Below are 27,116 nucleotides of genomic sequence, written 5' to 3'. Positions count from 1 at the left end.
CAAAGTCTTGGCAGAATTTACGCTTCAAGTCCTTCTCGCTCGACGCGAGTAGCACATCAAATGCTAGGTGCCCTTCTATCCTCTTCCAACCTTGAACGACAAGATATCGTTCTTGCCAACTGATACAGGGTCGTCTTCGGCGACTCTCTGTCCTCCCACTGTTTCCACATACGCTAATGGCGCATCACCCATGATCTTACGATACACGTCTCCAACCGTAGAGTTTCTGATAGACGTGTTAGCGGATCATTCTGAATATCCTTCAAAGAAACTCATACTTCTTGACCAGAACGCAATCTCTGAAAACACCACCTTCACGGCCGTCACCAGACGAGAATGTTGCAATGTTTCTGACCGGGAATACAGGTGTAAGTCCAAGGAGCTCTGCTGCACGCGTGAGGACTTGATGTACGCCGGTACTTCCGAATCTGTAGAGTACAAGATCACGCAAATTCTCAATGCGGCTGGAGAATGTTAGCAAGGACTCGAACAAGCCAAAGCTCGGTATACTCACTTTTGCAGTTTTTCATCCAGCTCTTTCAGGCCACCACCATCAGGCTCGCCATTCTCGACGAGATCCTCTCTTGTGTCGACAAACTCACTGCCTTCTGTGTACTTGACGAAGCCTTGTTTAGCGAGACGTCGTAGGAAAACTTCGCTAATCGCCGAGCAGAGGACGAGTGTGTTTGGGTCATTCTGTTTGGCGATCTTTGCGACGTTCTTGTCCGAGTCGGGGTGATCGATCTTGTTCAGCGCGATGACTGTAGGGAACTTCTCGTCCACAAATGCGTTCACGACCTTTTCCACTGTCTCATCACTCCAGTCTTCCAAAGGCTCTTTTAGTTGTAGTTTGTCCAGAGTGCGGGCGATGATCTGTTTTGTGGAACCGTAACCAGAGAACTGGCCTTGTAGCGTGTCGACTGCGTTGCCTTTGATGGCGATATGTCTCCTCTTGACGGAACCCCTATGCTTCAATCAGAACCGCCTGCCATGTCGGATTTGTGTATGTTTGACGCACCATTTTTGCATGAGGTTGCCTTGAATCCAGCGAACAATCTCCGAGCGCAACCATTCGATGTCGACACTTGGATCGTAGCCTCTTGTTGCCTTGCCCTCTGCATCTGTTGTTCCACTGACATCAACGACGTGGATGAGAGCATCGGCGTGTCTCAAGTCGTCCAAGAAGCGGTTTCCAAGACCTTTGCCCATGTGCGCACCTGGCACCAGACCAGCTACGTCGAGAAGCTCAATGGGCACCGAGCGGGTTCCGTCGTTACACACGCCATAGTTTGGTTTGCATCTCTCGACCAGCGGTTTGTCGCCGACGTTGGGTACACCGGGTCTTGAGCATGCGCATGGAATCTGGAGATATCCTACTGCTCTGTTGGGGTCGATGGTAGTGAATCTGAAGCGACATCAGAATTGCGACGGACGAGTTACGGGTAGGAGGATCGCATACGGGAAGTTGCCTGAGCAATGAGGTCAACACGGGATGCACGTAAAAGAGAGAGATTTTGGTAGGAAAAAATTGATTGCGCACCTACTTTGGACGTGGCATCCGTCAAACTGTTCAAGGTGGTACTCTTGCCAGATGACGGTTTGCCGACGAGGGCGATGAGAGGATCGCGAGGCATTACAGTTCACAGAGCGGATAGGAGATTTTGGGCACTATCAACCTTGAAGTGTTGAAGTTGAACTGGAAAAAGAGGCACAATGTCGTCAGTGGGCACGAAGGTTGTGGATGTGGCTGTCACGGACAAGCTCAACTGCTTGTTTGAAGATCGCGCTTCTGCTGCATGCACGAGCCTTCCCGCGCCGGACGATCTGGATGAGTATTCAGGGACACCCGGACATGCATTCTGTGTCCGGACGGCAGCGCTATAACAGAAGGCGCTGAAGGTATTCTTCCTCTGTGAGATGGACAATGGCTATGTATCTGATTTATCCAAACTTTTGATGAGATTAAAATTGTACAAGGCAATAAGCAAGCATGAATCGTTTCTCACAATCTTATTGTGCTGCAAGGCCGCTTTGGCCAATAACAGAGGGGCAACAGTAGCAGGGCAGCGCAGTGACCGCTACCCTCAGTGAAGAAAGACTATTCTGCTTTGGGCCAGCGAGGAGCAACAACAATCTAAGGTCGCAATTCGTATCCCGAGAAGTGCTAGCCAGAGTCTGTAGCCCCTTCGAAGACGCACGCCATCCCGCCGTCAGACTGACAGCCGTCTGTCTCTCCTTTCCCAATCGTTGACGACAAGACAAGCGACGCCCTGGCCATGCTTTTTTGATCGAGTGTCAACAATCAGGAGGACCGGAAAAAGAAGCTTACATTGGCGAGGCGTCTGAAGACGAAAGAAATGCTCGAGGAATTGTCGTGAATTGGAATTGGACGTCATGCAGACTCGAGAGGGATACGGCATGGAAAGCCGTCACAAGGATTCCGAGGAGTCGGGCGCTGAAAGTGAGCCTCTCCAATAACACCATGCAGCTGCAGGCACACGCTGACCCAACCCCTCCAAGCCGAGAGTCGCGCGCGAACCAAATACCAACGAACCTCGCTCGCCGCCGACAATGACTCGCTTTCATTCCGCAAGCCCACCGCCCCTGCTTCGGCCAGTCGTCCACAGCAACAACACGCTCAGCCAGAGTCCAAACAGGGCTCGCTGGCCCATCGCCGCAAGTCGACGCTGAAGGAGAACAGAGCACCCCTGCTGGGACCGCGGCCCTTCGAATCACCCAACAAGAGCAAGAGGTTTGATGTTTGGCCAATGATGAAAGGTTTGGCACTGAAGCAGAACAGGATTGCCAGCGATAGCAACGCGGCCAAGGAAGCTGCCCGTCGCACCTTCCTCCCTAACAGTTCGAGCGAGCCCAACTTCGACAAGCAGTCCCAGTCCTCCACCCAAGCCCAGCTTCAGTCCTCAGCCCGCCAGGCACCGCAACTCCGATCCAAAGACAGCCGCTTCAGCTTTGGTGAGCCCGAAAATGCAAACTCGCCCACGCCGCCCTCGTTCGACTTTCTCCCGCCCATCAATTTCGACGACTTCCAGACTACCATCTCCACGTACGACTCGCCCAAGTCCAAGCACCAACAACCAAGATCGCAACTCAATCCACCCCCGAGCATCAAGGCTTCGATAAATTCAAAGCCCCAACCCATGACCATCACACAGCGAGAATCCTCCGTGCCCAATCTCAGTCACCTCTCAGCCGCTCCTCCCAATCAACTGCAGACCTCAGCTTCGACTTCAGTACTGCCAGTACGTGCCCGGAGGGGAAGCCAGACAGGGCCTGGAGCTCCTGCCATCACCGCCTCTGGAATCACTGCCCGTGTGACACGCAAACCCATGGCTCCCCAGCCCGACAAGAAACAACAGTCTAACCTCTCACGCACTCCCTCGCTCAATGCAAATGCTCGCAAAACACAGGGTTCGACGCCTCAGCCTCCCAACCCGGACACGTCCTTCGCCGCACCCACCCGTTCATCAAAGGCCAAGTCCTTGCAGCCACTGCCTCGCTCTGCCACCTTGACCGATCTCCCACAACCAGAGCAGCGCCGCTCCGTCAATGTCAAAGTAACGACCAGATCAAAGACCCCGAGGACAGACACGCCGTCAGACAAGAGGAAGTCAGGTAGAATGAGTGGCCTCGGGGCCAGGACGATCAGTCCCACCGATGCTCGTAGGCTTCGCAGGATGTCGACCAAACAGGGTCCGCCCTCACCATCCAAGGAATTGACACACCCGCGTTCTCCTTCAGCTACTCCTCGCAGGCCTGCAATGACGCCTTCGTCTAACAGAGCGACACCGGAAACGTCAAACAGGATGGCACCCCCGCCGAATCTCAATTTGTCAAGGACTTCAAGCTACCAGTCTCTCCGGGCCCCTAGTGCTGGCCAGGGCAAGATCGGTCAAAGTGCCTCGACTTCGAAGCTACCAACTCCCAAGAGCCGGAACCTCTATAGCGCTGCAGAGAGGCGTGATGATGAAGAGATGGTACCACCTGTTCCTGCTATACCAAAAGCCTATGAATCGCCTAAAGATCTGGTCGATATACCATTCTTCTCTGGTCTCAAGACTCCCTTGGCCGGAGGCATGGATAACGAGGGTTCTGCTTTGCCAATTCCTACGCGACGTGGAGAAAGCTCGACAACACCCGATTCCAGACAGCATCAGCATCGCAGAGGACTTACAGTAGGTAATGGAGCCAATTCGGAGACTCCTCCGGCCATGCCTGCAGTAAACAAAAAAACGTTACAACCACTACGCCTTCCTCCTCTCAATCTCCTGCCACTCTCGACGCCAACCGCTGCTAGGATCAATTCTTACCCCGCCCCATCTCAGGAAGTTGACGCCAGGGGCACCACGCCTCCATTCAAGCGCAATGCTGCCAAAACACCAAGCACTCCTATGACGGCTTCGAAGGCAACCTTCTATAGGCGACACGACGACGAACCCTCTGTACCGTTTAATGCTCGTAGTAATAGCACTCAGCCTGGTGCCCGCGTTCCTCGTTACGAAGAACCGAACAACGGCGTGCTTCTGCCACCTTCTTCCCCAGGAAAGCGCCAAGCAATCACTCCCTTCACCTCAGGCTCGTTGCCAAAACCCAGCTCAAAGTACAGCAAGCCTCCCAGACTGCCCGACGAATTCACCCTTGGAAACCATGATGTCGAGCCGCATGCTTCGAAGCCAATGGGCCCAAGGCCGCGAACCGTGTCCAAGTCAGTCAAGGAAACCGCTTCCATCAACACAGTATCCTCGACCGAAGATCAGGAACAGCCTCCACCCAGCGCCGCGACAGGCCTTCGTCGTAAGTTGAGCTTAGGATGGCGTAAGACACCGCCCAAAGCGACGACCACTTCGAACGCAGAGCCGCTCAAGCTTCAGACCAAGTACGACGATATGCCACCACCTAAGATTCCTGCCTCTGCGACCTGGAGCACTGACAGTCCCATCTCTGGATCCAGCAGCGGTCGTCCATCTTTCGAGAGTACTAAACTTGAGAGTCATAGGAGCAAGCCTTCTGTTTCTTCCAACAACAAGATGCCTCACCTCGAGTCTGCCCCTGCCGCTAAGCCCCCAATGCCGAGCAACATCGCAGTTCGTCAGCCTCAAGTAAGTACATCTTCAGTGCCACAGGCTTCGGCACCTCCACAGGGTCAACGCTCTACATCGTGGTCGATCCTTGGTAGCATGAATCGCACTCTTGGCTCTAAAAACACACCACCTCAACCCAAGCCTCGAACCATCAATGCCTTACATTTGGACAAGGATGATGTCGCTGCGAACGACGAGATGAGGAGGCTATCCACAAAGAGACGCGACATAGATGTTGCTGCTCGCGAGACAGAAGAATTGCGCAAACGTGCAACTCAAAAAGAAAGAATGACCCCTGCGCAGGCTATCCAATCATCAGCTGGAGTTTTGAACATCTACGAAAAGGGAGAGATTATCGACTACAAAGACGGCGTATGGTTCTGTGGCTCGAAACAAGCCAAGAAACATGTTGGAGATATTTCTGCTGCTGGAACGACAAACTTTGGCTACGACGACGAGAGGGGCGACTACAACATCGTCATGGGCGACCACCTAGGATACCGCTACGAAGTCATCGATGTACTTGGAAAGGGAAGTTTCGGTCAGGTTGTGAGGTGTATTGACCACAAGCTCGGCACTCTTTGCGCTGTAAAGATTATTCGCAATAAGAAGCGATTCCATCAGCAAGCTTTGGTTGAGGTCAACATTTTGCAGAAGCTCAAGGAATGGGTAAGTTACCAAGCTATTGCTCATATGGTCATCTCACTAATGTGGATCAGGATCCTGATGAGGCAAATGCAACACTTACCATCACATCATCCTTTTACTTCCGAAACCATCTTTGCATCACATCTCCCTCTCTCAGCATCAACCTCTACGAATTTATCCGAACACACAACTTCTCTGGCTTCTCGATACAACTCATTCGCCGTTTCGCACGCCAGATACTCGCCTGTCTATGCCTACTTCAATCTAAGCGAATTATCCACTGCGATCTCAAGCCAGAAAACATACTTCTTTGCGACCCACGTCGTGCTGATGTACGAGTCATCGACTTTGGAAGTTCCTGCAAAGCAGACGAGAAAGTGTATACGTACATTCAATCCCGTTTCTACCGTTCACCAGAGGTCATTCTTGGTAGTGACTATGGCCTTGGCATTGATATGTGGAGTTTTGGATGCATTCTTGCTGAACTGTTTACCGGGTATCCCATCTTCCCTGGTGAGAACGAACAAGAACAACTCGCGTGTATCATGGAAATCTTCGGCCCACCTGCTCGGGATATTATCGAAAAGGCATCGAGGAGGAAGCTGTTTTTCGACTCGTCTCTCAAGCCACGAGTCACAGTTTCGAGTAAAGGCAGAAGAAGACGACCTAGTAGCAAGACTCTCAGCGGTGCCATCAAGTGCGATGATGAGGCATTCCTCGACTTCCTCTCCCAGTGTCTTCGCTGGGATCCTGAGAAGCGTCTGCGACCAGATCAGGCGGTGTCGCATCCTTTCATCACCAACGAGCCGCTCAGACGAACGGGTCCGGTCAGTTCGCGTACTAGAAACGCGACTTCAGCCGCTTCGTCTACGACAACAACAGCATCGCAATCTCCAGTCAAGCGTGTTCACCCGACAAACCCGTCTCTCGCAGCAATGCCGCCGCAAGCGACAGCGTCGACTCCCCGCGCACGTCCCTTACCAGATACCCCAACTACAGCCGCGCGTAATGGAATTGCGACGGCGTCTAATGCCAACAATACGATGAAACCACCCTCAGCCATGCCACAGAGTGCAGGCAGGCGACAGAGCCTAGCACCAAGCTTACAGCAACAGCCAGCAAGCGCACCGCCACCTCAAATGCCTCTCAACCAAGCTATGGCTGGGAGCAAACGAGCCAGCAACGGTGCTCTGCTGGCACAGCACTACCAACAACAGATGGCCTCTTATGGTAGCCTTGGTGTCGGCGGCCCATCGACAACCAGCAGTGGTCTGCCTCGCTCTGTGAGCGGGAAACTCGACCTTGCTGGTGCTGCAGCTAGAGAAAGCATGGGAGCCACCGCACGGTGGAGATGACAAGACTAGACATGAAGCCAACAAAAACAACATGTGAATGACCTCATGGAAGAAGCGAAAGGTATTGGCTGTTCATGAACATTTGCATGTGACCCATGAAGACGAGATGAATGAGGCAATTGTATCTACCGCCGTATTACCACTTTAATTATATGATCGCTTTGAGGCGACATGAGAAGCAGATGCTCTCTTGACGATTTTTAACACTAGACTTGCTTGCTCTTAGTTTTCAAAATCTAGCATGAAGCTTCCACAACAGACAGTCATCACCAAAACAGATTTTGCTCCTTACCGTGTCGAGCTTGACCACAACTATGATACCGGTACCGTCTTCTTGAAAATGACATTGATTTCGTCGAATATGAACGTAGTGTGTACTGAGGAGGTATCGAGCAAATGTGATCAGGAAAGCAGATAGAGCACCCCATCAACAGCCACCCCTAAACAGCCTTCCCCTCCTTCTTTTCACCCAAAAACTTCTTCTTCAATTTCGCAATACCTGCAAAACATCACATTAGCACATGTCACATCCACACCACCATCTCCTCTTTCCACCCTTCTCTGCGGGGATATATATATCACTCACCAGGCACCAAACTATCATAATTTTCTTGCTTTCCCATCAACCTATTGGCTTCCTCCGTATCACCATTCCTCAACGCTTCCATGACTTTTTCGGATTTGGCTCTGGCTGCTTGGGCTTGTGGGGAAGTCATTGTTTGGGAGTTTGAGACGTTTGCGTTTGGAGGGGCGGTGAAGGGGTTGGGGTCCCAGGCTTCGATGCGGTTGCCGTTAGATGCCATTGTTGTGCTATTGGTTGCTTTGAGAGTTGGGAAGTGGATGTGGTGGGTTGATGGTGGTGGTGTGTCGAAGTGTGGAGGAGTAGTGGAGTTGGATGCGGAGATTGTAGATCCAAACGTGGAGATGATGTCTGGAGTGATGTTTTTAAAATGAAGCACGAGGGACGTCGGTCGCTATATATACACATCCATGGGCGAGAACGGATCTGTGGCTTATAGGATCATCATCTGACTTGAGCCATTATGCTATTTAGCAAGGCGCAGCCGAGGATCGTTTGTTACTGGTGTTCGTATTTGGATCATGAGGCTGCTCCAATTGAATGCCGGTTTGGGTCAATCCTTCGCGTGGAAGTTAAGCTGTTTTGCTTGCTACGTGCGTATAGTTGTTCTATGGAGCTTCTGCCGAAGCTTGTTCTGGGAAGCTTGCTTTTTTGCCGAGATGCCGGAGGGGTTGCGAACGGGTTGTCTCGTTTGGAACCACGGTTGACTCCTTCCTGCCCGAGCAGAGGAAGGGAAGGAGGAAGGGGAGAATGTGGAAGTTAAGATACGATCTAATATTTGATCTAGACGCTATTTCTTGTTTTTTACGGTATCGCTTCACAGGTCCTTCCTCAACGCAGCACCCTTCAACATATTGCTGAACCTTCTCCTTTCTTCCTGTGTGGGCTCCTTCCACCAACTTTTGTACACAACCTTTTTGAACCCCTGCTTCTCCCACTGCTTCGCATGATCTGGGTTGATTTGATGCCACGGAACGTTCAAATCTTTGGAGATCTGATCTTTGACGTAATCTTTCGCGAGATGAGATGCATTGTCATCAGGACGTTCGCCGTCAACAAAGAATACGTCAAAGATTTGATCTTCCTCACTACGTGCCTTGTCAACTGCTCTGTCCATTCCGCGGATCATGGCTCTCTTGTTGTATGGCTGCGGTCTGTCCCAATCTTGCACCTTCTCGTAGTCCAATTGGAACCCAGCATTGTCGGCAGTGGGCGAGCCATTTGGACCTTTGTCGAGACATTTATGTAGGTCGTGGAAAGCGGCTCTCGGATCGAGTCTTGACTGTTCAACAAACAGTTCGTCTTTCTGGACCCTGTCCAACCGGCCTGGAGGCCTTTCGGGCTTTGGAACGTAGAAGTCATTCTCAAAGTGCTGATTCAGATCTTCTGATAGACTGAATTTGTCGTACCGTGGTCTTGCTATTCTTCCTGGGGTAGGTCTTGAGTCCCGTAGCTGAGATCGATCATACTCGAATTCCAGGTCCGGAGTGGTGAGCCTAGGCTTTTGTGCTCCAGGCTTGTCGTCGCTGGGTTTCTGCTTCTTCGCCGGCCTTGCTGATGTCTGCTCTGGGAGTCTCTTGCTTGGTAGACTTCGGCTGGAATCATCTCGCACATTCTCATCATAAGGTTTCTATCCAAGTCGGTCAGTTCACTTCGGACCTACAGCGCCCTGGATGGCCAATTCACAGCAGTCTACAGCGCGATGACCAGCGCTTTACAGGGGCCTTACAGATACTCGTTTGTCAGCGCTTTTGTCACCTTTGGTGTAGCCCTTCCTTCGTTCATCGTCCTCCTCAAGCTTTTCTATAATCTGCGCCTTCCGTGTGAGACCAGTACTCGGTATACCGCGTTCTTTCAGCTCTTGCCGAAGCACGGCGACAGTCTTCTCCTCGTAGTCGGTGATTGTTTAGAGGTCTTTCTAAGTATGTGCTCGGATTGTCAAGTTCTTCGAAGGATGGGAGAGCACAGAGCAAAGAAGGAGTTGCAAGTGTTTTGATAGGCGGTATGACGTCAATTGCCGATCATCGTTCATTCCCTGTCTTGACTCTTGACTGACCCAAGAAGTTGCGATTGCTATTTTTGAATTCAGAATATAGGGTTGATTACGGATAAGCACTATGTCAATAATTTGAACCTCTCCAAAACTTAAAGAAATAGACGTCTCGAATTGAAAGTTGAAACACCGCGGTTCCCAATAGCAACATACCCAGCTTCATCCTCACTTGCAACATCTCCATACTTCACTAGCAGGTTCTTGCACATCCTCATCCTATCACTGGCGTCGAGAGTGGAGGGTATGGCTGGCTGGTCGACGAATGGGCTATCTTTGATCATGGACGAGATGTTTAGGCCAAGTTCTGGGCCACGACGACAGATGGTTGCCACGAGCCCGAAGATACCGATGAGAGTAGTGACAGCCGTGGATAGTAAGAGAAACATGAGCCATAGGTTATCACACTTTAGTACTTGTATTGAGCGTGTGACGGCTGCTTCCGTGGATTGCTGGTTGGTGCCCTGGATGGGTGCCGTATCAGCTGTAAGGTTTGCGTTGTGGAGCCCCTTGGGAATGGCTGTTGGAGCAAGTAGCGCCATCCAATATGTGTTGAGAAGCTGACCAAGCCGAATGGAGAATGTGGTGTTGGAGACTGTCGACACAGCGGGTCTGTCCCATGACTTGTTGAAGGGATCGTACGGATTCAAGATGAAGTTCTGGTACGGAGATGGCACGGACGCATGTCCTTCCTTGATAGCGCTGACGAACAGAAGAGTATAGGATCCGAAAGATTCTCCACCTGTATAGTCTAAGGCAGTCCAGATGGCCTTCTTGAAGGGATTCAGCGATCTTCTGATCTTCTTCGCAGCGCAAACGCCAGTAGAGCAATGGACGGAAACTTCCACAAACGAAGTCTCGATTGTACAATTCGCGAATGAATGGCCCGGTAGCAAATCCGTATATGTCACATGTCGTGCAGCTTCGTAATCACCGAGTCCGTTGATGGCGCCTTGCTGAGAAGCTAGAAACAGATTCTGAGGCTTGTCAGAATCAGTGCTGTAAACAGAGTCGGGAAGACTTCGGTTGGTGATGTCAATGCTTTCGAGGACTGGACATTTCAAGACCCAATATGATGTCTCTATGTCGAAGTTCGTCGCAGTGTTGCTATCACTAGATATTTCAGATAATGGTAGTCCAAGTAGCGATGCATAATGGTCGGTTGAGAGATTGCTCGGGATTTGGTACCAGCCTTCGCCTGATGCAAGTGTGGTGTCCAGGTATTCAATCATTGGGATCTTGATGTTGCCCCATGAATCCTGACCTAAGGTTTGAGTGGTAGCGAAACTGACCAAAGCAGCTCCAAATAAAGCGTCAACCGGAACGACAGCATGGTGAACACTACTGCCGGAATATTCATCACCCATGATTGAAGAGCTCGTGTTGACGTAATGGATAGTAGCTGTATGGGTAGTGTTCTTGAGTGACTGGCCGAGAACTCTTATGGAAGCTTGGCCGCCGAGAGGCGAAAGAGCCCAAGTAAGGATGAGGGTAACGCTGACTAACCCAGGAGTGCGCATTTGGACTTGAGTGATGATCGTCTGGAAGATTGTCGTACTGCCAAGTAGTTGGTCCAAAACACCCACACGACTACCTCTCTCAAGCTTCCAGAATGCTATTGACTTGAGGGCCTTCCCAACTATAGCAGCAAACAGGATTGGGTAGATGGTCGGAGCCTTTGTGACGAAGTATTAGCTACCATGTAGAATGTGCGTAAGAGGCTGTCTCTTACCAAGTTCGAGGCTCTTTTCAGAAGCTTGGCCTCAGACGTATCCAGTGGCAGTCCATCGTACGTCTTGATTGAAAGGCCATATACCAGAAAGATGCATGAGAACAATATTGTGACGACATCAAGTACAAGACTCAATAGCTTGCTTGCAGTCCATCTGGTAAGATTGGCAGGGTTCATGGTTGAACCGTCCTTGAGGCAGCCTTCATCAGGTTGATCAAGTGCCAGCCTCTCGTCGCTCAATAGTCTTTGCTGAACCTGCACTGGGGTGCTAGGCAGTGGCATGATTATGGGTTGAAGAAGGATAATCAGAACGGGTAGAGGGCTGCAGACGATGTTGTAGTATGAGAAAATCATAGTGGTTGGCCTGAAAATAGATACTGTAGGCTGTATGTACTGTGCTTTTTAGCCCCCAGGTAACACTAAATGGTTGGTCGGCTGCGCATATGTTTAGTCTTGGGTAATTAAGCCAAGGTTGAGAATCTGGCTCTGGGCATCATCTCGGGATTGTGTCCAGGGTACGTCTTTCCCTTTGAGCACTTCTTCTGGACTCCCCGGTTGGCTTCCCTTTGATGGGTGTGGAGGCCAAGCCGAAAGGTCGCTACTAAGATCGAAGTCAAGCGTACATCGACACAAATAGCCCGAGTTTTGTAGGCCTCCAAGTGATGTGCTGACGATGGACACCGCTACAAGGCGCATGATACATCAGCGTAGCTCAGGTATAAGTATCTGCGGACCAAGCTGAATTTTGCCAGCGTATGCAGTGATGGGACGGATTTTTTCCTCCAATTAATGGCAGTCCGATAATCGATGTCCAGCCTTGTGAAGTGCATAGTGGCTTGCATGTTGCTCGCTTGGTCGCTTGATGACGGATTGCCAGATGAGTGGTCGTTCCCGTTCGTATAGCACAGCGGGAGATTCACCAGAATAGTGACAGTTCACTTGATGTTTTTAGCGTCGGCCGTTCAGTGAGGTCGTGGTGATGAAGAAAAAGGCAACGGCAATGCAAAAGGGATGCTGAAGTTGAGTGTCGCTCCTCGGCTCAACATGCTGTTGCGAGGTGTCGGTTGCACTTGCCGTTGGGCCCAAGAAGACTTGCTTCGCGACTTCTGTTTTGCCTACGATTTGTCTATTCTTCCTTTCATGTGTTGAAACCTGGTCAAATCTACAGCTGTGGTGATGCAAAGCTGTTTCCAGATGTGAGTCGTACCACTACGAGTGCAATCAAACAGACGCTTCTCATGAGCGACCGACCAGTTATACAAATTCATAAACAGTCGTCTGAGAAGGGAGTTTTTGCTACAACTGCATTGAAACACTCGCGTCGAGGCAAAATGGACTTTTAGGACAGCTCGAAACTTGTTCTAGGTTAACCGAGGACAAGGACTTTCCTGATCACCTCAACCTCATCACCATCCATCCACCGGCTGAGCCCGGACTATGAGCTTCACAGGCTTGGCTGCTACGCCGAACGAGACTCTCAAGTCTTCAGGTGTCGCATTGCCATCGCGACCACTGGACCGGAACGAGAAGTCGAACCTTCCTACCAAAGCTGCAAGTAAGATCGCCATTTCGTCTCGAGCGAATGTCTCCGCGATGCAACTTCGTGGTCCTCGTCCAAACGGCATGAATGAGCATTGCATTCTCGCGCCTCCCTTCTTGTCCAACAGCCAACGTGTCATATCCCAAGTAGATGGACTTGGGCAAGCAGTATGGGACGTGCTCGAGAATCCAACTGACGATTCTCCACCTCGCCAGTACACCGGTGATCTATGGATCGCCCAAGGTGATATTGCTAATATCGTGCCCTCCGGCACAACTTGATTAGACCCAGATAACAAGATATCAGTGCGCGCTTCTCTGAATGTTAAATGGACCAAGGGGGCGAATCGCAAGGTTTCATTGCAGACAGCTGTCAATACAGGCATGTTTTGAAGCAAGTCCGGTTTGAAGGGAGGAGAGCCAGCTTGACCTGGTGCAGGAAAATGTCTACGGACTTCTGTGCGTAGCAAAGCCTGCACACCTGGTCTAGTCGATAGGTAGTACACAGCCTAGGTGACTGCCACAGAGACGGTCTTGTATCCAGTTGCCAAAAAGGTCGTACACAATTGCAAAATTTCCTCATCACTAAGGTCTTCCGACTTGATCGCAGTGTCAAGGATGTTCTTGTCTGGTAACTTTCGAGATTCTGGAGTGTACTGGAAGAGAACAACAAATCAGCGCTGTTTCAGCAGAGATAAAGTAGTCATCTTTCGGACTTCGCCTGCTGAGTTTGGAATGTAATAGAATCTCGTCAACCTCCAAGTTGACAGCACCTTGCACGTACCTCTAACCTCCTTTTTGCTATCTGCTTCTGACAGTATGCTTTGATCCCCTGCATTGAGCTCTTCGCCTTTCTTACGTCGTCCAGTGGTATCAAACCAAAGAACAAGTGCGACGGAAGGATTGTCTCCCACGCCATCTCTGCTTGAGCATGGAGCCCTGACGATATGGAGAATGCATCTCGAAACTCTGCCAATAGGTCCTCGATGTGGGTCTGGATGTCGGCCGTTGTTGTGCCGAAGACGGCAGTGACTATGACTTGGAACGTGGTTTTCTCAAGCCATTTGAGTATCTCAACAGCGTTATCAGGTCCCGGTGTCTGGCCATCGACACCATTGCTGCAAGCTGTCATCGCTTCAACAAGCGAACACGCATTTTTCCAAAGCATAGGGCACAGGTCGGCAATGTTTTGGGAGTAGAAGTCCGGGTCGATGTCCTTCCTGCAGCGTATATGCTCTGCGCCATCCATCACAACCAAGCTCTTCTTCCCCAACATCGGAGACAACAGACGGCGAATGAGATATGAGCGGCCGAATTCGTAGGCTTCCGAATCCAGAACTTGTTTCAAGTCTTTCGGGTCTGTGAGAAGCAGCCTCTCGGAGTTGAGGACACCGAAGTATCGGATTATCTGACTGGAGGGGCTTTGACGCATGAATCGGAGGAGTTGGTCGCCAGTAGGTTCTTTGAACAATCGTGTCCAGATGGGGTCTTGGCCTGCCGTGGGAAGTTCACGGAGGCTGCTGAACAAGAACGGTTGGACAAAGATGGCATCGATGAGGGAGCAGAAGCTGAAGAATACCGCAAAAGCTTGTGCCAGAAGGATAGTGTGGAGCCAAGAGTAGGGATGACGGAAGGCGATATTGACCAGAATAGGTGTCGAAGTCGCGAAGAGAATGAAGTTGATATAGTCGAACATTTTGAGGTGGTTTTGATAGGTTGTGCAATTGTCGATATATTGATCTGGTGACACAGAGGTATGCGGTACCACGAACTGATTAAGCTGCAAAAAGAGGGTAGACAGGAAGGTGCACGTCATTTGCCCAGAGATGCGCCGCTCGCTCTTTCCTCTTAGAATCTAGAAGTGCATCAGCTGAACGAACAGTGCTCTTTCAAATAAACGTGAATTTGATTGAGAGCGTGAGAGTGAGTGAAATTGGGCCCTTTCTATGGTATTCCTTTCGGATAAAGTCTAGCTTCGTCTACCTTTGCTAATGCACCAACACCTTCTATGATCCGCATGAAATTGTAACTTTTGAAATGATGAATAGAGCCTGATAGCTTATTTTGCCCAGACAAGAGTACCGGGCTTGGTCTCGTGCTCAACGACATAGTGGTGGCTGGTGAAGTTCTTCCAGAGTGCCTTCAAGAATGAAGTGTTGTCGCGAATGTACTTCTTGCCAAGCATGGGCTGGATGGCGCCAGTAGCCTCCTCAGCGTGGTAGAATGGAATTCGACTATATGGCGTCAGCTTTGTTGCCTGCAATAGATTGTGAAGCCTTCTGAACTTACGGGAAAAGATGGTGGACAACGTGGAACTCAATAATACCGTGGAACAGCTCACGGCCAACAAAACCGAAGTCTCTGTCGACAGTGGCCAAGGCACCCTTCTCGAATGTCCAAGTGCCCTGCTCGAAGTGCTCGGCATCGCCGTGGTTGTGGTGAAGGTAAGTGATGGCAACTGCAAAGCATTAGAAAATTGCTCAGATGCAATCCATGCACAATAAAACTCACCGAGCCAGTGGTTAACCCAGAGGTAGGGAAGGCCGTAAAGGAGTGCAACCTGGGTCAATCCCATAACCTGGGTGGCGTAGTAGAGACCATATCCGACTGCGAGAAGACCAAGATCAGAGACCAGGATAGCCAAACGCTGGGACGGCAGGTAGATGGGAGACATGGGAGAGTAGTGGCTGAGGTTAGAGGTAGTGCGAGGGTCCTTGGAAAGTGCCAGACTCTTGTAGCCGGAGGATGCGTAGAAGAGCATGTATGCTTGCCAGCCGATCAGTTGGTGTCCAATGAGGAAGAGCAAGCTAACGATAGGGGCATCCTCAGTCATGTGGAAGATATGCTTGACCTTCTCCTGGACCTTGGTCATGATTTGGTTGTCGTCCTTCTTAGCAGGAACGAATGCAGTGTCCTTCTCCATGTGGTTGGTGTATCTGTGATGTCTGGCATGGCTGTACTTCTGTAGGGGAGTCAGCGTGAATTCAATTGCAATCATAAGAGAACAGTTTATCATGAATTTGCTGTGAAAGATATCACAATTTCAAGGATAATCCGAGAAATTGTGGACCGATCAAACAAACTCATCAAAAACCATTAAAAAGACACATACCCATGAGAAGTAAGGAACACCCAAGAAGCTGTGCAAAATAAGGCCGAAAGTGTCGTTGACTGCGCCATTGTCGAACATGGCTTGGTGGCCACACTCGTGAGCCAAAATCCAGATACCAACAAAGACGAATCCTTGGAGCACGCTGTAGAAAGCATACAAGGCGCATCTCAAAGGGAACGAAGGTACATATTGGATCTGGGTTCCCATGTAGAACACGGCAGAAACGAGGGTGATGTCTCGCACGATGTAGCTCATGGAGGTGGCCGTCGACTTGTGGAAGCAGTGCTTGGGGATGGCGGCTCTCAGAGCGTCAATTGACGTGCTAGAGGCCTTGGTGTCGGAAGCTGCTTGGGCACCCATGTTTGTTGACTTGATTGAGATGCAAATGAGTGACTGATCAAGCAAGGACACGGGGTGAGATCTGTTGATGCAAGAAAGTTCGCGCAGAAAAGAACTTCGAGATGGACCCTTTTTCTTTGACAGATCTCCAAATCCTCCCCTTTCTTATCCAATCTTGTTGAGCGGGCCCAGACATCGAGAACGTGCAAAGCATTGGTATTAAATGTTTGGTCGGACGCTGATTGGCCAGGAATCGGTGAGAAATTCCCCAGGGTCCAGCGGACCCTTCGTTCGGGTAATCCCTTACGACTCAGCCCTCTAGAAAATCCACTTCATCCCGCCTTTCTGGATATGTCGCGCACAACTTCACCTGTTTGCATACTTGTGCTTTTGACGTGTGCATCTATCAAACCGTCAAAGATGCGGTGTCGAAAATGTTGTGACAGGTTGGATATCGCCTGATTCCTGCCTCGTTCTCCAAGCAAGGTGTGTTGTTACTTCCTATGCTTCTTTCATTTTTCCCCAATGAAACAACGTCGCCAATAGAATATTCTTCAAGACATCGTGTCTCCAGTATGCAACCGCAACTAGAAATAGTCAAACAGGAGAGATCGTCATGCATACTGCCGTTTCATCGCCAAGATGTTCCCACCTCCCCGGTTTTCGCCGCACCTGTCAATCTTCTTGAGGACGGGTCGCCAATAAGCTCGCTGCTTTCGTGGCGAATCTGGTGATTCTTCATTGCCAGATAGCAAGGAGTGTGATTGCTTTATGGCTCTGAGTACGTCGATGTGCTCGAACTCATCTAGTGAAGATATCGACAGTTCTTGCGCTGTATCTTAGGTAATGATTCTCCTTGAAAGCACATCAGATGGTACTTTCAGACGTGATTCTACCATGACTCCACTCCGCTCGACCGACCGACCGACCGCAAGAAGACATGGTGTAGTTTGTGCCATCGGGACTTGCAAGACGCTCTTCATACGTGCTCGGCTTGGTAAAGCAACGAGTGGTACTAAAGACGGTGGATTTATGAATCTTTCGAACTCCGAGTTCTCTATGCTTAGCCCAGATGACTCTAACCTTCAGAGACCCAGCTGTAATCTGCTCTAAATCTACCAGGCCATTGTGCAGGCCGTCTATCGAACGTATCTCAGTACACATTGGCTTGTCCTTGCGTGAGTGCAGTCTAAGAGTTGAGCCAACTGCTACGTTGATGTAACGTTGTCGAGAGGCGACATAACATAGGGGTAGTCACTCATGAGCGAATGCAAGATTGCGTTGATGCAGTACTCTAGAGGTGAAGTCAGATTACAGTGCGCTTACATGGAAAGACCGGCCACTAGGGCAAGTGCACCAGCGGTAGGTTAGTAGGCTTGTTTGGCGGGATTCAAATACTAGGATCATGTCCATATTCACATCCTGTTATTTCATCGACTTGTATGCTTGATTGCCTGACATCTTCGACGTCTCGAGTCTCACGACCTTACAGCTGTGATAAAAAGCGATTTGACCTTCCAGCAGAGGCGCATATTGGTCATCTAACATTCGGGACTCGTTGAAAGATATTCAGCAGCTATCGACTTCCAGATCGTGTTTTGGACAGCGTTTCAACCCCACGACTTCGAATGAAAGTACATCTCAAAGGTTATCTCCAAGCTTCACGCCCAGAGATGGGGACGAGAGACGTGACCTCATCTGACAACGTCGCACTGGTGAGGAGAAGCTGGGCGTTTTGTGAAACTTGATTGTACACAAGAGAGGCTCGCTTAGGTTCGCCCAGAGAATGTGATGCAGTCATCTAATGTCAGAGACTTGAGAAAAGCAAAGGAAAAGAACGATTATGGCCGTAGAAGTCAAAATGCGCTGTTGGCAGCAGCAGTAATTTCCGGAGATGTCACCGCCAAGAAGATACTCCGTACCAAGATCGAAGGCATCGGCACCGCCAGTTTGCCTAGAGTGCTTGTCTCGCTCAAGCTGTATGGACGAGCAATGGTCAAGATGCAGCCAATTATTTGCGCTCTTCCCACTTCGACTTCATCATGCAGTTGAGCTCCCCTTCCAAGAGGTGCGGTGGGTGTTGTAGAGTAGGCTTGTAGCACGCACGCACCCGCGGTGGTTGGAACTGATTCCAGATCAACACAGCCACAACAAGCCTTGGCTGATCGTGCATATGCCAGCGAATCATCCCCTAGGGGAAGGCCGGTGATTTAAAGTATTATGCTGGAAACAGGGAAAGTGCGCAAACAAGGAAAGCGCGCGCTGGAAAGTGTCGAGACGTGAGAGGCGCTTTCCCTGAGCTAGACTGACGACCCGCTTCACAACCTGATAATCTAACAACAACCCCTTCGTTCTGACTTCGTCTTCTTCTGCCATTGATTCTCTGGCGTGCGACTGAGTCTTTTGTACCAGCAAAGCTCACTTCCGGAGCCTCACCGTGCTGCTACGCGCGGAGACCAACAAACGCAGCCGTCAGCAAATAACGAGACCTACGAAACATCATGACAACACGACCCAAGCCCCGCCGCGGAAGCCGTCAATCAACGAGCCCATATTCGCACGAGCCAAAGCCTCGTCAAGAGCGTGAAGATGGCAGACTGCCCGAGTACAACCATAACGGACACGCAGTAACTCCTGGTATCAAACCTGCTGGCGAGAGTGGAAGACGCGGTTTCCACCCTCTCCACTTCTTCAAAGTCTGCTGGAACAGTTCGTGCACCGCCTCCAAATATGTGAACGTACTCTGGCCATTCGTTCCCGCTGCCATCGCCCTGGTAAGTACACTCGTCTTCAACTGTATCTCTCTCTTCTCACGCCATCTCCCTAGCACTTCGCAAGACCTCAGGAACACCTCTGGATCTTTATCCTTTCCTACATCGCCATGGTACCATCTGCCAATCTCATCGGCTTTGCTGGTCAGGAGCTTGCTAGGAAACTGCCTACTGTCTTTGGTGTTGTCCTCGAAACCACTCTCGGCTCCTTGGTCGAAATCATTCTCTTCATCGTTCTACTCAAGCTTAACGGAGGAGACGGCTCAGGCGTCCCTATCATCCAAGCTGCAATTCTCGGTAGTATCCTTGCAAACCTGTTGCTTTGTATCGGTCTTTGCTTCTTCTTCGGCGGTCTTCGTAGAGAGGATCAAACCTTCCACGATGTTGTCAGCGATACTGGAAGCAATCTGATGCTAGTTGCCGGCATGGCTCTTGTCATTCCTGTCATATTCAGCAACGCTCTCACTGGTCGTGAGAACCTTACTGTCGAACGTCTCGAGGCCGAGGTCCTTCGAATTTCTCGAGCCACTGCCATCGTGCTTCTCGTGGCATATGCAGTCTACATTTTCTTCCAGATGAAGTCTCATCACGGACTTTACGACGACATTCTCGAGGCCGACGAAGAACAGGACGCTGACCGTCATCGTGATCTGGCCAAGCCAAAATTGACTCTGACTGAGTCTATCATCGCTTTGGCTTTTGCCATTACTTTCGTGTCAATGATGGCCGTCTTTCTGGTTCAGAATATCGAGTGGATGGTTGAGCATCGCCACGTCCCAGATGCCTTCCTTGGTCTCATTCTGATTCCCCTTGTTGAAAAGGCTGCGGAACACATTACTGCAGTCGACGAAGCCTGGGACAACCAAATGAATTTTGCTCTGTCGCACGTTCTGGGCGCATCCATCCAGACAGCATTGCTCAACACGCCTCTAGTAGTTATCGTCGGCTGGGGTCTGGTAAGTCAACACTCTAACTTCTCTGAGAAGATCTTGCTTACTAATTTTATCACAGGGTATCGATATGTCTCTGAACTTTGAGATGTTCCACGCTGTTGTCTTAATCCTCGCAATTCTTGTGGTTGGCGGATTCTTGCGGGATGGCAAGTCCAATTACCTCGAGGGCGCTTTGTGCTTCTTCGTTTATGTGCTCATTGCCGTCGCTGCCTTCTATTACCCTAACCCCATTCCCGGCCAAGAAGGCGAGGGCAGTAGCGAGTCAGCAGGAGAAGCGGCCGCCCGCTTTAGATGATGAGGTTTGAGCCCACATAATTCATGTTTATTGTTTAGCGTTACCATGGCAGTTGACCTTTGTGATCAGAATCGATATTTCCCATAACTTAAGAGCTTGCCCTGACACCTCGTGCACGGAATGTGACGTTAGATCTTTTCGGCATCCCCGCAATAGAGCTGGCCCTATGTGTCGGCGTGATATCGCTACACATTCCTCGCGTTGCCTCGAAGACCGGGAGCTCACTCAGCTTCGAAGAAACAACCGGCCCGAGTCGCAGTGTAAGTACATCTTCCTCAGACTATCCGAGACGCTTGCAAGGTTCAAGACTCGATTTCTTTTTGTGTTCTTTCCCATCTTCTCTGGCTTCGGTCATGGCACACATTCATTTTGACTCCATGTCACATCCAAAAGCCGCTCTGCTCTGCTTAGTCGCTCTTTTATCATGTCTTGCACAAGCACAGAACGCTTGCAACATATATCGGCCTATCAGTCATAATACTGTATATCAACAGGCTGTGTCATTAAACACTTATGTCGATTACAACACCACTTTCTATCCCATTCAGGGAACACAAGCAGCAATTACTGTTACGGATGCGCCAACGTCTCTTGACACAATAACCACACTCTCTTGGACAAAGACTCTTCTTTCCACCGCATTCACCTCTACACTTCCCAGCATTGCTGTGCCAAGAGCGACAGACTCTTCTTTCATCCTTTTCATAATGTCCGACACGAGATTGCATCAGAAGCGTCAATCAGGCTTCTACATGAACGCCAACGGAACAGTCACCAATGACTGCTCAAGCGCGCCTATATATGCCATCAGAAATGGCGTCTTAACTGCGACCATCAATAACGTTGTCTACTACTATTCGACCAGTCCAGGGATAGCGTACTCTCAATTCGTCCCTTCGCTAACACCAGGGTCTATAACAACATCATTTTCGGCAACGAGTAACGGTCAGCTTTCATGGTTCAACTCGCAATTCTATAACGGACAGGCACAATTTTGTTCGCTCAGCAATGGCACGGTTTATGCCGTGTATCAGCAAGATGCAGCGCCTTCTGGTTGCCTGTACATTCAACTTTCCCTATTTTCTGTTTCCTCGTGTGCGGCTTTAGCTATGAGTTCTGGTCCCAGGTAAGTTGTTCCAATCTTGCCGAGAATTGGTTACAGATTGGCTGACATAATTTCAGCGGTCCTTCAGGTAAGCAATATCGTCTCGGATGATGAGATGATTCGTCCATGTCCGCAGAACAATTCTACGAGAATCGTGCTTCCTTTCTGGTGAGGCTTCGATGACGTGGCTGTCAAAAGGCATGATGTTTCTGGGAAGCACCTTCAATAAGAGCGCATGAGGCAGGTGCTCTCAACGAACCTCGACCGAATTCGAAAATCGTCGTGTCTTTTGATAGCCTCTTCGCCAGACTTCACCCTTGCTGGGATGTCAATTCACGCATTGTTCTGCCTGCTATGTTGAGACGTGTCCATGGAATCGAACTTTCGCTAATCACTTCTTTGCCAGGTCCGAGTGTGAGATTGATCATCATCTCCGATTAAGTATCCTTTTCTAATCACAGAGCAGGGACCTTCCGGAATAAGCGGCCAAATTGGAGCTACAGTAAGTTGGACTTCTCGTCGTGGTAAATGTGTACTGGTGTCTGGTTTCTTCTTTCATCTCGGAAACATTTGCTCAAAACAGAAGATGAGTTATGGACTATGCAATTACTGCCTCACTTCTCTGCCTTCTGAGCTAGATCATCTGAGATCATCAAAAATGATGCTTGAAAGTCTGATGCCAGAGCAACCATCCACTATGAGTTATCTTTTACAATATTCCCGTGCCATGCTGACTCGATCGTTCTTCTCAGGGTTCTGTAGGGCCAAGTGGTGAGTGCTGCCTATCCAGCGCGGATTCGGTATAAGCAAAATTCTGCTTATCGATATCCATCTTTCTCGGAGATTGACATGTGTTAATATACAATTGTTCTATATAGGACCTCAAGTAGGTATCCATCAATCTTACTCAGCCTGTGGCAGTATTCTGATCATGAATTACAGGGCATCCAAGGAACTCAAGGACTCCAAGGACCTCAAGGCATCCAAGGAAGTCAAGGAATCCAAGGAACTCAAGGCATTCAAGGAAACAATGGGCAAAACGGGGCCGTCGTAAGTCGAACCATTCGCAGTATACAAGTAGTGCTGGATAAACTGACGATACCAATTGTAGGGCGCAACTGGTAAGTGCCACTCTATCCAGGACAACGCGAGATTCAGAAGCATGCGGCTGTGTAAAAAGCACTCCGGTCTTTCAACGACCTTGGTGATGATGATGGGACAATCCTCGACGTTCTTGCCTGTAGCTGCATGCTTCATCAACCTCCTGCGTGTTTCTGTTCATCGAGCTCGATCACTGACTCATGTCTTTGTCGTGTAGGCCCGCAGGTATGAAGCTTCAACATCTTCCAAAAAAGATTGACCACACTCTAATATCGCACAGGGAAGCCCCGGCTTGCAAGGAAGCGTCGGCCCAACAGGATCAACTGTAATCTATTCCTATTCCCGCCCATAATCTTCCAGACCAAAGCTAACAACAATCCACCACACAGGGCCCATCCGGGTACCCCTCCCCCCTCCTCCCTACTCTCCCAACCCCACTAACCTAACTCCCTCCCAGCCCCCCAGGCCCAGTCGCAACAGGCATCCTCTACGCCTACCTAGGCTGCTACGTGCAAACCGGCTCCAGCACCGTAACCACCGGCCGCGCACTAACCTCCTACCAAGGCACTTTTACCGGTCAAGTAAACTCCCGCTGCAGTAGCACTTGTCTAACTCTGAATTTCGTATACTTTGGAACCGTCAATCAGGGAACGAGCAGTGCGGATTGTTGGTGTGGGAATGCTATCAGTTATGTTACTGTCAATAGTGGGTTGTTGAGTGGGACTACTGGGGAAGCTGGTGAGGTGAGTTTTGTTACCCTCTTCGAGATATGTACGATGGATATCTGCTGACGAGATGTGTGAAACAGAATAATTGTTTCCTTTGTAATGGAGGATCGGTTTCTGGGGGGGTACCTGGAGCTTGTGGGAATTCGTCGAGTAGCACGATTGCGATATTCGCTCGATCGTTCTGAGAGAATTGGATAATTGCCGAATTGGGTGATTCGAGGACGTGCGTTATCATGGCTGATATGCCGGCTTTTCGTATGTTCTTTGCTTTATGGTGCAGATGGTTTGGTGGGTTGCAATCATATTGTTGTTGGCTCGGATGTCATGTTTGTATGAAGGGGTCTTCAATAATTCTTCACCAATAAGATTACGTCGAGAAAAGCCACGGTTGGATATCAGTTTCGGAGACGGACGTTTCACACCTCTCTTCTAGAAACAGCGCCGCAAAGTAGACCATCCTGTGGTTTGACCGCTACACTATCCAAATAAGCTGCATGCTAGATACAGAAGAACAAGCAGATCTGCCTTCCTTCGCAGCTGCGCGTGAGAGTCATCTCGCCAAGAGGGTACCTATCTGGTAAATCAAGTTTATCAAAAGGCACGACGATTTTCAGATCAGTTGCACTGTAAAAATGATGATGTGAGAGAGATGGATGCATGAAGATGCATCATCAAGTAGTATTGGCATTACTGAAGCTTTCGTTAATCATATCTGTCTGTACAGCCATTTTTGTGACCCACTGTCCATCTTCATCAATGTCAATGCGCGATCGCTGCATCGGCATACTCATTAGTAGGATCTGCGCCCTCTTTTGTAGCCTCCTCCATAGCCGCTACCTCTCCTCATGTATCCACTGCTGCTACCATAGCTTTTGCTGTAGCTACTACTTCCACGAGTGTAACTGTTGCTTCCTCCACGACCTCTGGAGCTGCTGGTCTTACCTCCGCTCCATGAAGTCCTCGGCGAGCTCTTAACTTTCATCGGGGTAGGCGCCACATTCAGCGGACCATGGGCAGCTGTTCTACAAGCAGCCTCGAATTCTCGGAGTAGCGTCTGTTGTCATGTTAGTAACGTTCCGTCAGTGACATAAGATCGCTGACTTACGCTAAACTCGTGATCGGCCAGCGACTCAAACACCGCGCTCTTGTCAAGCTTGAGCTGAGTGATTCGCGGACTTTTGATGCCAAAGGCAACCCGCGCCAGAAGTCTAGGATCGTCATGTGGACACACAGCCAAGACCTTCTTGATCCCCTCCACGTTGAGCGGCGGAGGAGGCTTTGCAGGCATCGTCGGCGGCGCCCCCCAAGCGCAGAATGTACAATGGCCGCATGACTTTCTGGAGTCAGGCAACTCCATGCCAAAGTATTGTGCAAGACCAAGCGCGAAGCATGCCTGTCCAGTGACAAGATTGAGCACTTGATCAATTCGTCCCAGAGAATCCTGCTCGCGACGAGCCATATCTGCGTGAAGTTGATCGGCCAAGTCGGCGATATCCTCCTCGGCACTAGGCAAGGGTCTGAGCACCCGATAGCGGTTCATCACTCCTGACGTTTTCAACATGATGACGCCTGTGGCATTCCAGCTGTCCAGTTTTCTGACGAGATCTGCTCGCATGAGACCGGTTCTAGTGGCCGAACTCATGTCGAATGTGAAGTTCTTGACGGCCTTGGTAGACATGGAGTAGATTGCTCTAGCCTCAGGAGAATGGTCGCTGGACGCAGCAGCATGGTATCGTCCTTTGTCTTCGAATTGATAGCTGGTATACTCGGGGGTTATAGCGCGCAAGAGACCAAGCCTGAGTTCGAGTGTGGCCAGGACGACATCGAGCGGACTGAGACGAATGTCATAGAGACCGGACAGCTCACGAAGGGTGAACTTGAGCACCTCCCCCTCATTGTCCGGTATTGGTTTGCGACTAAAGACGTCCTTGAGCAATTGCTGTAGCGAATTGCGAGACGGCAGGTCACCTAGGGCGAAATTCTGCCGTATGTAGATGTCTGCTTGGCAGAGGAACATGATGCAATAACCAGGCTCTCCGTCTCGTCCGGCACGACCGATCTGCTGGCTGTATTCTTCGATAGAGGATGGAAGGTCATGATGAATCACATTCCGTATATCGGATTTGTCCACGCCCATTCCGAATGCAATGGTAGCGACGACGATACGAATCTCGGAAGCCATGAAGCTGTCCTGAACAGCCATCTTTTCCTCGACCTTCATGCCGGCATGATAGTAGGCAGCATCGAAAGACTTCTGGCGCAGTGTTTTGCACAGGGTCTCGGCTTGCTTCTGAAGTGTGACATAGATGATGGTACTGCCAGGGTGCTCTCTAAGCCATTTGAACAACAAGGGAAGTTTGGCTTCGGTCGAGTCTGTGGCGACAGCTTCCAGTCTAAGGTTTGGTCGATACGGACTCGTGCGAAACTCATTACGCTCTAGGATGTCAAATGCCTTTCGTACGTCGTCGGCGACTTTGGGAGTGGCGGTGGCGGTCAAACAGATGACTCTTTCCGCTTTGATGTCTTTTGCAAGTCGAGAGACGCGCATGTACATGGGCCTGAAACTCTCGCCCCATTCAGAAATGCAGTGGGCCTCGTCGACAGCAATCAGACGGATGCCTCCAGCGACATGCTTCATACTTGCAACGAAAGCTTCGTTGTTGAGCTTCTCGGGTGAAACATACAACAAGCGAAGACGGCCAGTATGTATCTCGGAGTGAATGGCCTGGATTTCTTCGTACGTCTTTGTTGAATCCAAGCAATCGGCGGCAATGCCTTTCTTCTTCAAAGCATCGGTCTGGTCTTTCATCAGAGCAATCAGAGGCGAGACGACGAGGGTGATTCCAGCACCATGTGGGCGTATGTTGCCGCTCTGCTTGTCCATTTCTGGGAAAGCAATTGCCGGGATCTGATAACACAGGCTCTTGCCCGCGCCAGTGGGCAGGATGGCTAGCGCGTTTTCACCTCTCAAAATGGCCCGGATGATTTTCTCTTGTTCGCCGCGAAAGGCAGGGTATCCAAACTTTTCTCTTAGCAGTGTGCGGACTAGAGCAATGTCTCTAGGGTTGTCTGGTGGTGGAGGGGCATTACGACTCTCTTGCTGAGACGAAGTCCATATGTCTTCTATCTTCGGATCGTTGAAGATGTCATTGTCGTCGAAGTCGTCGTCGTCGTCATCGTCGATTGGAGCAGGACGCTTGAGAGTGGGAGTCGGTGGGATGGTGAACGAGGACTCTGATTTGACAAAAGCTGATTGAGACTGTTGACTGGCGCTGACTAGAGCATCGGCATCTAGTTCATCGAAGAGGTCATCTGAGCCGTACTCGGAGGGTTCCTGGGGCAGCGGTGGCGCTGGCCGTGGTGCTGGCGGTGATGCTGGTGGTGGAGCAGCTGGCTGGATCGCGTCCGTGTTGGCCTCACTTTCGGCGTCGTCTTGCTGCAGACGAGCTATCAAGTCTTTCTTAAGCTTGATGCCAGAGCTGGAAAGACCGCGACGCGTCTGTTCGGCGCGTAGCTGGACTACGGTGAGCTTGTTGTAGTCCATGTCGACGACGGGCGTGGCTTGCTGGAGCAGTGAGGTGAGGCTTCAAGGCGTCATCGAAGAAGGTGAGGGAGTCGGATGGAGACGAGAGTTTTTGACTAGATCTGAATGCGAGTCGCGACTGCCATGACCAGCTCTGCGACGGAAACCAGCCAACAGGTAGGCAAT

The 27,116-nt window shown here is 50.3% G+C and overlaps 11 protein-coding genes across 11 annotated transcripts; 3 read left to right on the top strand and 8 right to left on the bottom strand.

Moving 5' to 3' along the window:
- Positions 1-75: 75 nt before the first annotated feature.
- Positions 76-1,634, bottom strand: M438DRAFT_267233 (P-loop containing nucleoside triphosphate hydrolase protein; the record flags this gene model as incomplete). The annotated part of the gene is made up of 6 exons (XM_029900165.1): positions 76-226; positions 279-464; positions 515-964; positions 1,019-1,405; positions 1,460-1,469; positions 1,541-1,634. The coding sequence occupies 6 exons, from the start codon at positions 1,632-1,634 to the stop codon at positions 76-78; spliced, it is 1,278 nt and encodes a 425-aa protein (XP_029764130.1).
- A 343-nt stretch (positions 1,635-1,977) lies between these two features.
- Positions 1,978-2,586, bottom strand: M438DRAFT_387204 (uncharacterized protein; the record flags this gene model as incomplete). The annotated part of the gene is made up of 1 exon (XM_029908997.1): positions 1,978-2,586. The coding sequence occupies one exon, from the start codon at positions 2,584-2,586 to the stop codon at positions 2,326-2,328; it is 261 nt and encodes an 86-aa protein (XP_029764129.1). The 3' UTR covers positions 1,978-2,325.
- Positions 2,587-5,387: 2,801 nt separating this feature from the next.
- On the top strand, positions 5,388-6,547 carry M438DRAFT_244184 (kinase-like protein; the record flags this gene model as incomplete). The annotated part of the gene is made up of 2 exons (XM_029899574.1): positions 5,388-5,768; positions 5,819-6,547. Coding segments are annotated over 2 exons (1,110 nt in total), but the record flags the coding sequence as incomplete, so codon positions are not given.
- Positions 6,548-7,524: 977 nt separating this feature from the next.
- Positions 7,525-8,039, bottom strand: M438DRAFT_343052 (uncharacterized protein). Its single transcript, XM_029904895.1, has 2 exons — positions 7,689-8,039; positions 7,525-7,601 (listed from the first exon to the last, which is right to left on the bottom strand). Exons 1-2 carry the CDS (start codon positions 7,903-7,905, stop codon positions 7,543-7,545), a joined length of 276 nt encoding a protein of 91 aa, XP_029764127.1. The 5' UTR covers positions 7,906-8,039; the 3' UTR covers positions 7,525-7,542.
- Positions 8,040-8,467: 428 nt separating this feature from the next.
- M438DRAFT_394947 (uncharacterized protein) lies at positions 8,468-9,467 on the bottom strand (the record flags this gene model as incomplete). The annotated part of the gene is made up of 2 exons (XM_029909183.1): positions 8,468-9,243; positions 9,441-9,467. 2 exons carry the CDS (start codon positions 9,465-9,467, stop codon positions 8,500-8,502), a joined length of 771 nt encoding a protein of 256 aa, XP_029764126.1. The 3' UTR covers positions 8,468-8,499.
- A 211-nt stretch (positions 9,468-9,678) lies between these two features.
- On the bottom strand, positions 9,679-11,982 carry M438DRAFT_135141 (uncharacterized protein). The gene is made up of 2 exons (XM_029898854.1): positions 11,465-11,982; positions 9,679-11,408 (listed from the first exon to the last, which is right to left on the bottom strand). Exons 1-2 carry the CDS (start codon positions 11,816-11,818, stop codon positions 9,828-9,830), a joined length of 1,935 nt encoding a protein of 644 aa, XP_029764125.1. The 5' UTR covers positions 11,819-11,982; the 3' UTR covers positions 9,679-9,827.
- Positions 11,983-12,870: 888 nt separating this feature from the next.
- On the bottom strand, positions 12,871-14,699 carry M438DRAFT_372243 (cytochrome P450; the record flags this gene model as incomplete). Its single annotated transcript, XM_029908337.1, has 4 exons — positions 12,871-13,476; positions 13,522-13,659; positions 13,788-14,121; positions 14,278-14,699. 4 exons carry the CDS (start codon positions 14,697-14,699, stop codon positions 12,871-12,873), a joined length of 1,500 nt encoding a protein of 499 aa, XP_029764124.1.
- Positions 14,700-15,062: 363 nt separating this feature from the next.
- Positions 15,063-16,475, bottom strand: M438DRAFT_372242 (uncharacterized protein; the record flags this gene model as incomplete). The annotated part of the gene is made up of 4 exons (XM_029908336.1): positions 15,063-15,237; positions 15,293-15,461; positions 15,515-15,965; positions 16,116-16,475. The coding sequence occupies 4 exons, from the start codon at positions 16,473-16,475 to the stop codon at positions 15,063-15,065; spliced, it is 1,155 nt and encodes a 384-aa protein (XP_029764123.1).
- A 1,982-nt stretch (positions 16,476-18,457) lies between these two features.
- On the top strand, positions 18,458-20,515 carry M438DRAFT_290925 (putative vacuolar cation/proton exchanger 2). Its single transcript, XM_029901728.1, has 3 exons — positions 18,458-19,228; positions 19,282-20,181; positions 20,237-20,515. Exons 1-3 carry the CDS (start codon positions 18,956-18,958, stop codon positions 20,471-20,473), a joined length of 1,410 nt encoding a protein of 469 aa, XP_029764122.1. The 5' UTR covers positions 18,458-18,955; the 3' UTR covers positions 20,474-20,515.
- A 665-nt stretch (positions 20,516-21,180) lies between these two features.
- Positions 21,181-23,180, top strand: M438DRAFT_332404 (uncharacterized protein; the record flags this gene model as incomplete). The annotated part of the gene is made up of 11 exons (XM_029903505.1): positions 21,181-21,599; positions 21,656-21,666; positions 21,985-21,992; positions 22,045-22,080; positions 22,457-22,464; positions 22,521-22,628; positions 22,690-22,699; positions 22,897-22,904; positions 22,960-23,004; positions 23,069-23,079; positions 23,137-23,180. 11 exons carry the CDS (start codon positions 21,181-21,183, stop codon positions 23,178-23,180), a joined length of 708 nt encoding a protein of 235 aa, XP_029764121.1.
- An 863-nt stretch (positions 23,181-24,043) lies between these two features.
- On the bottom strand, positions 24,044-27,020 carry M438DRAFT_343045 (ATP-dependent DNA helicase). The gene is made up of 2 exons (XM_029904894.1): positions 24,513-27,020; positions 24,044-24,461 (listed from the first exon to the last, which is right to left on the bottom strand). The coding sequence occupies exons 1-2, from the start codon at positions 26,949-26,951 to the stop codon at positions 24,198-24,200; spliced, it is 2,703 nt and encodes a 900-aa protein (XP_029764120.1). The 5' UTR covers positions 26,952-27,020; the 3' UTR covers positions 24,044-24,197.
- Between the last annotated feature and the right edge of the window lie 96 nt (positions 27,021-27,116).

Source organism: Aureobasidium pullulans (genome assembly GCF_000721785.1).
Source record: "Aureobasidium pullulans EXF-150 unplaced genomic scaffold scaffold_3, whole genome shotgun sequence".
NCBI classification, from domain to species: Eukaryota; Fungi; Ascomycota; class Dothideomycetes; order Dothideales; family Saccotheciaceae; genus Aureobasidium; species Aureobasidium pullulans.
This window is presented reverse-complemented; position numbering and strand designations above follow the sequence as displayed.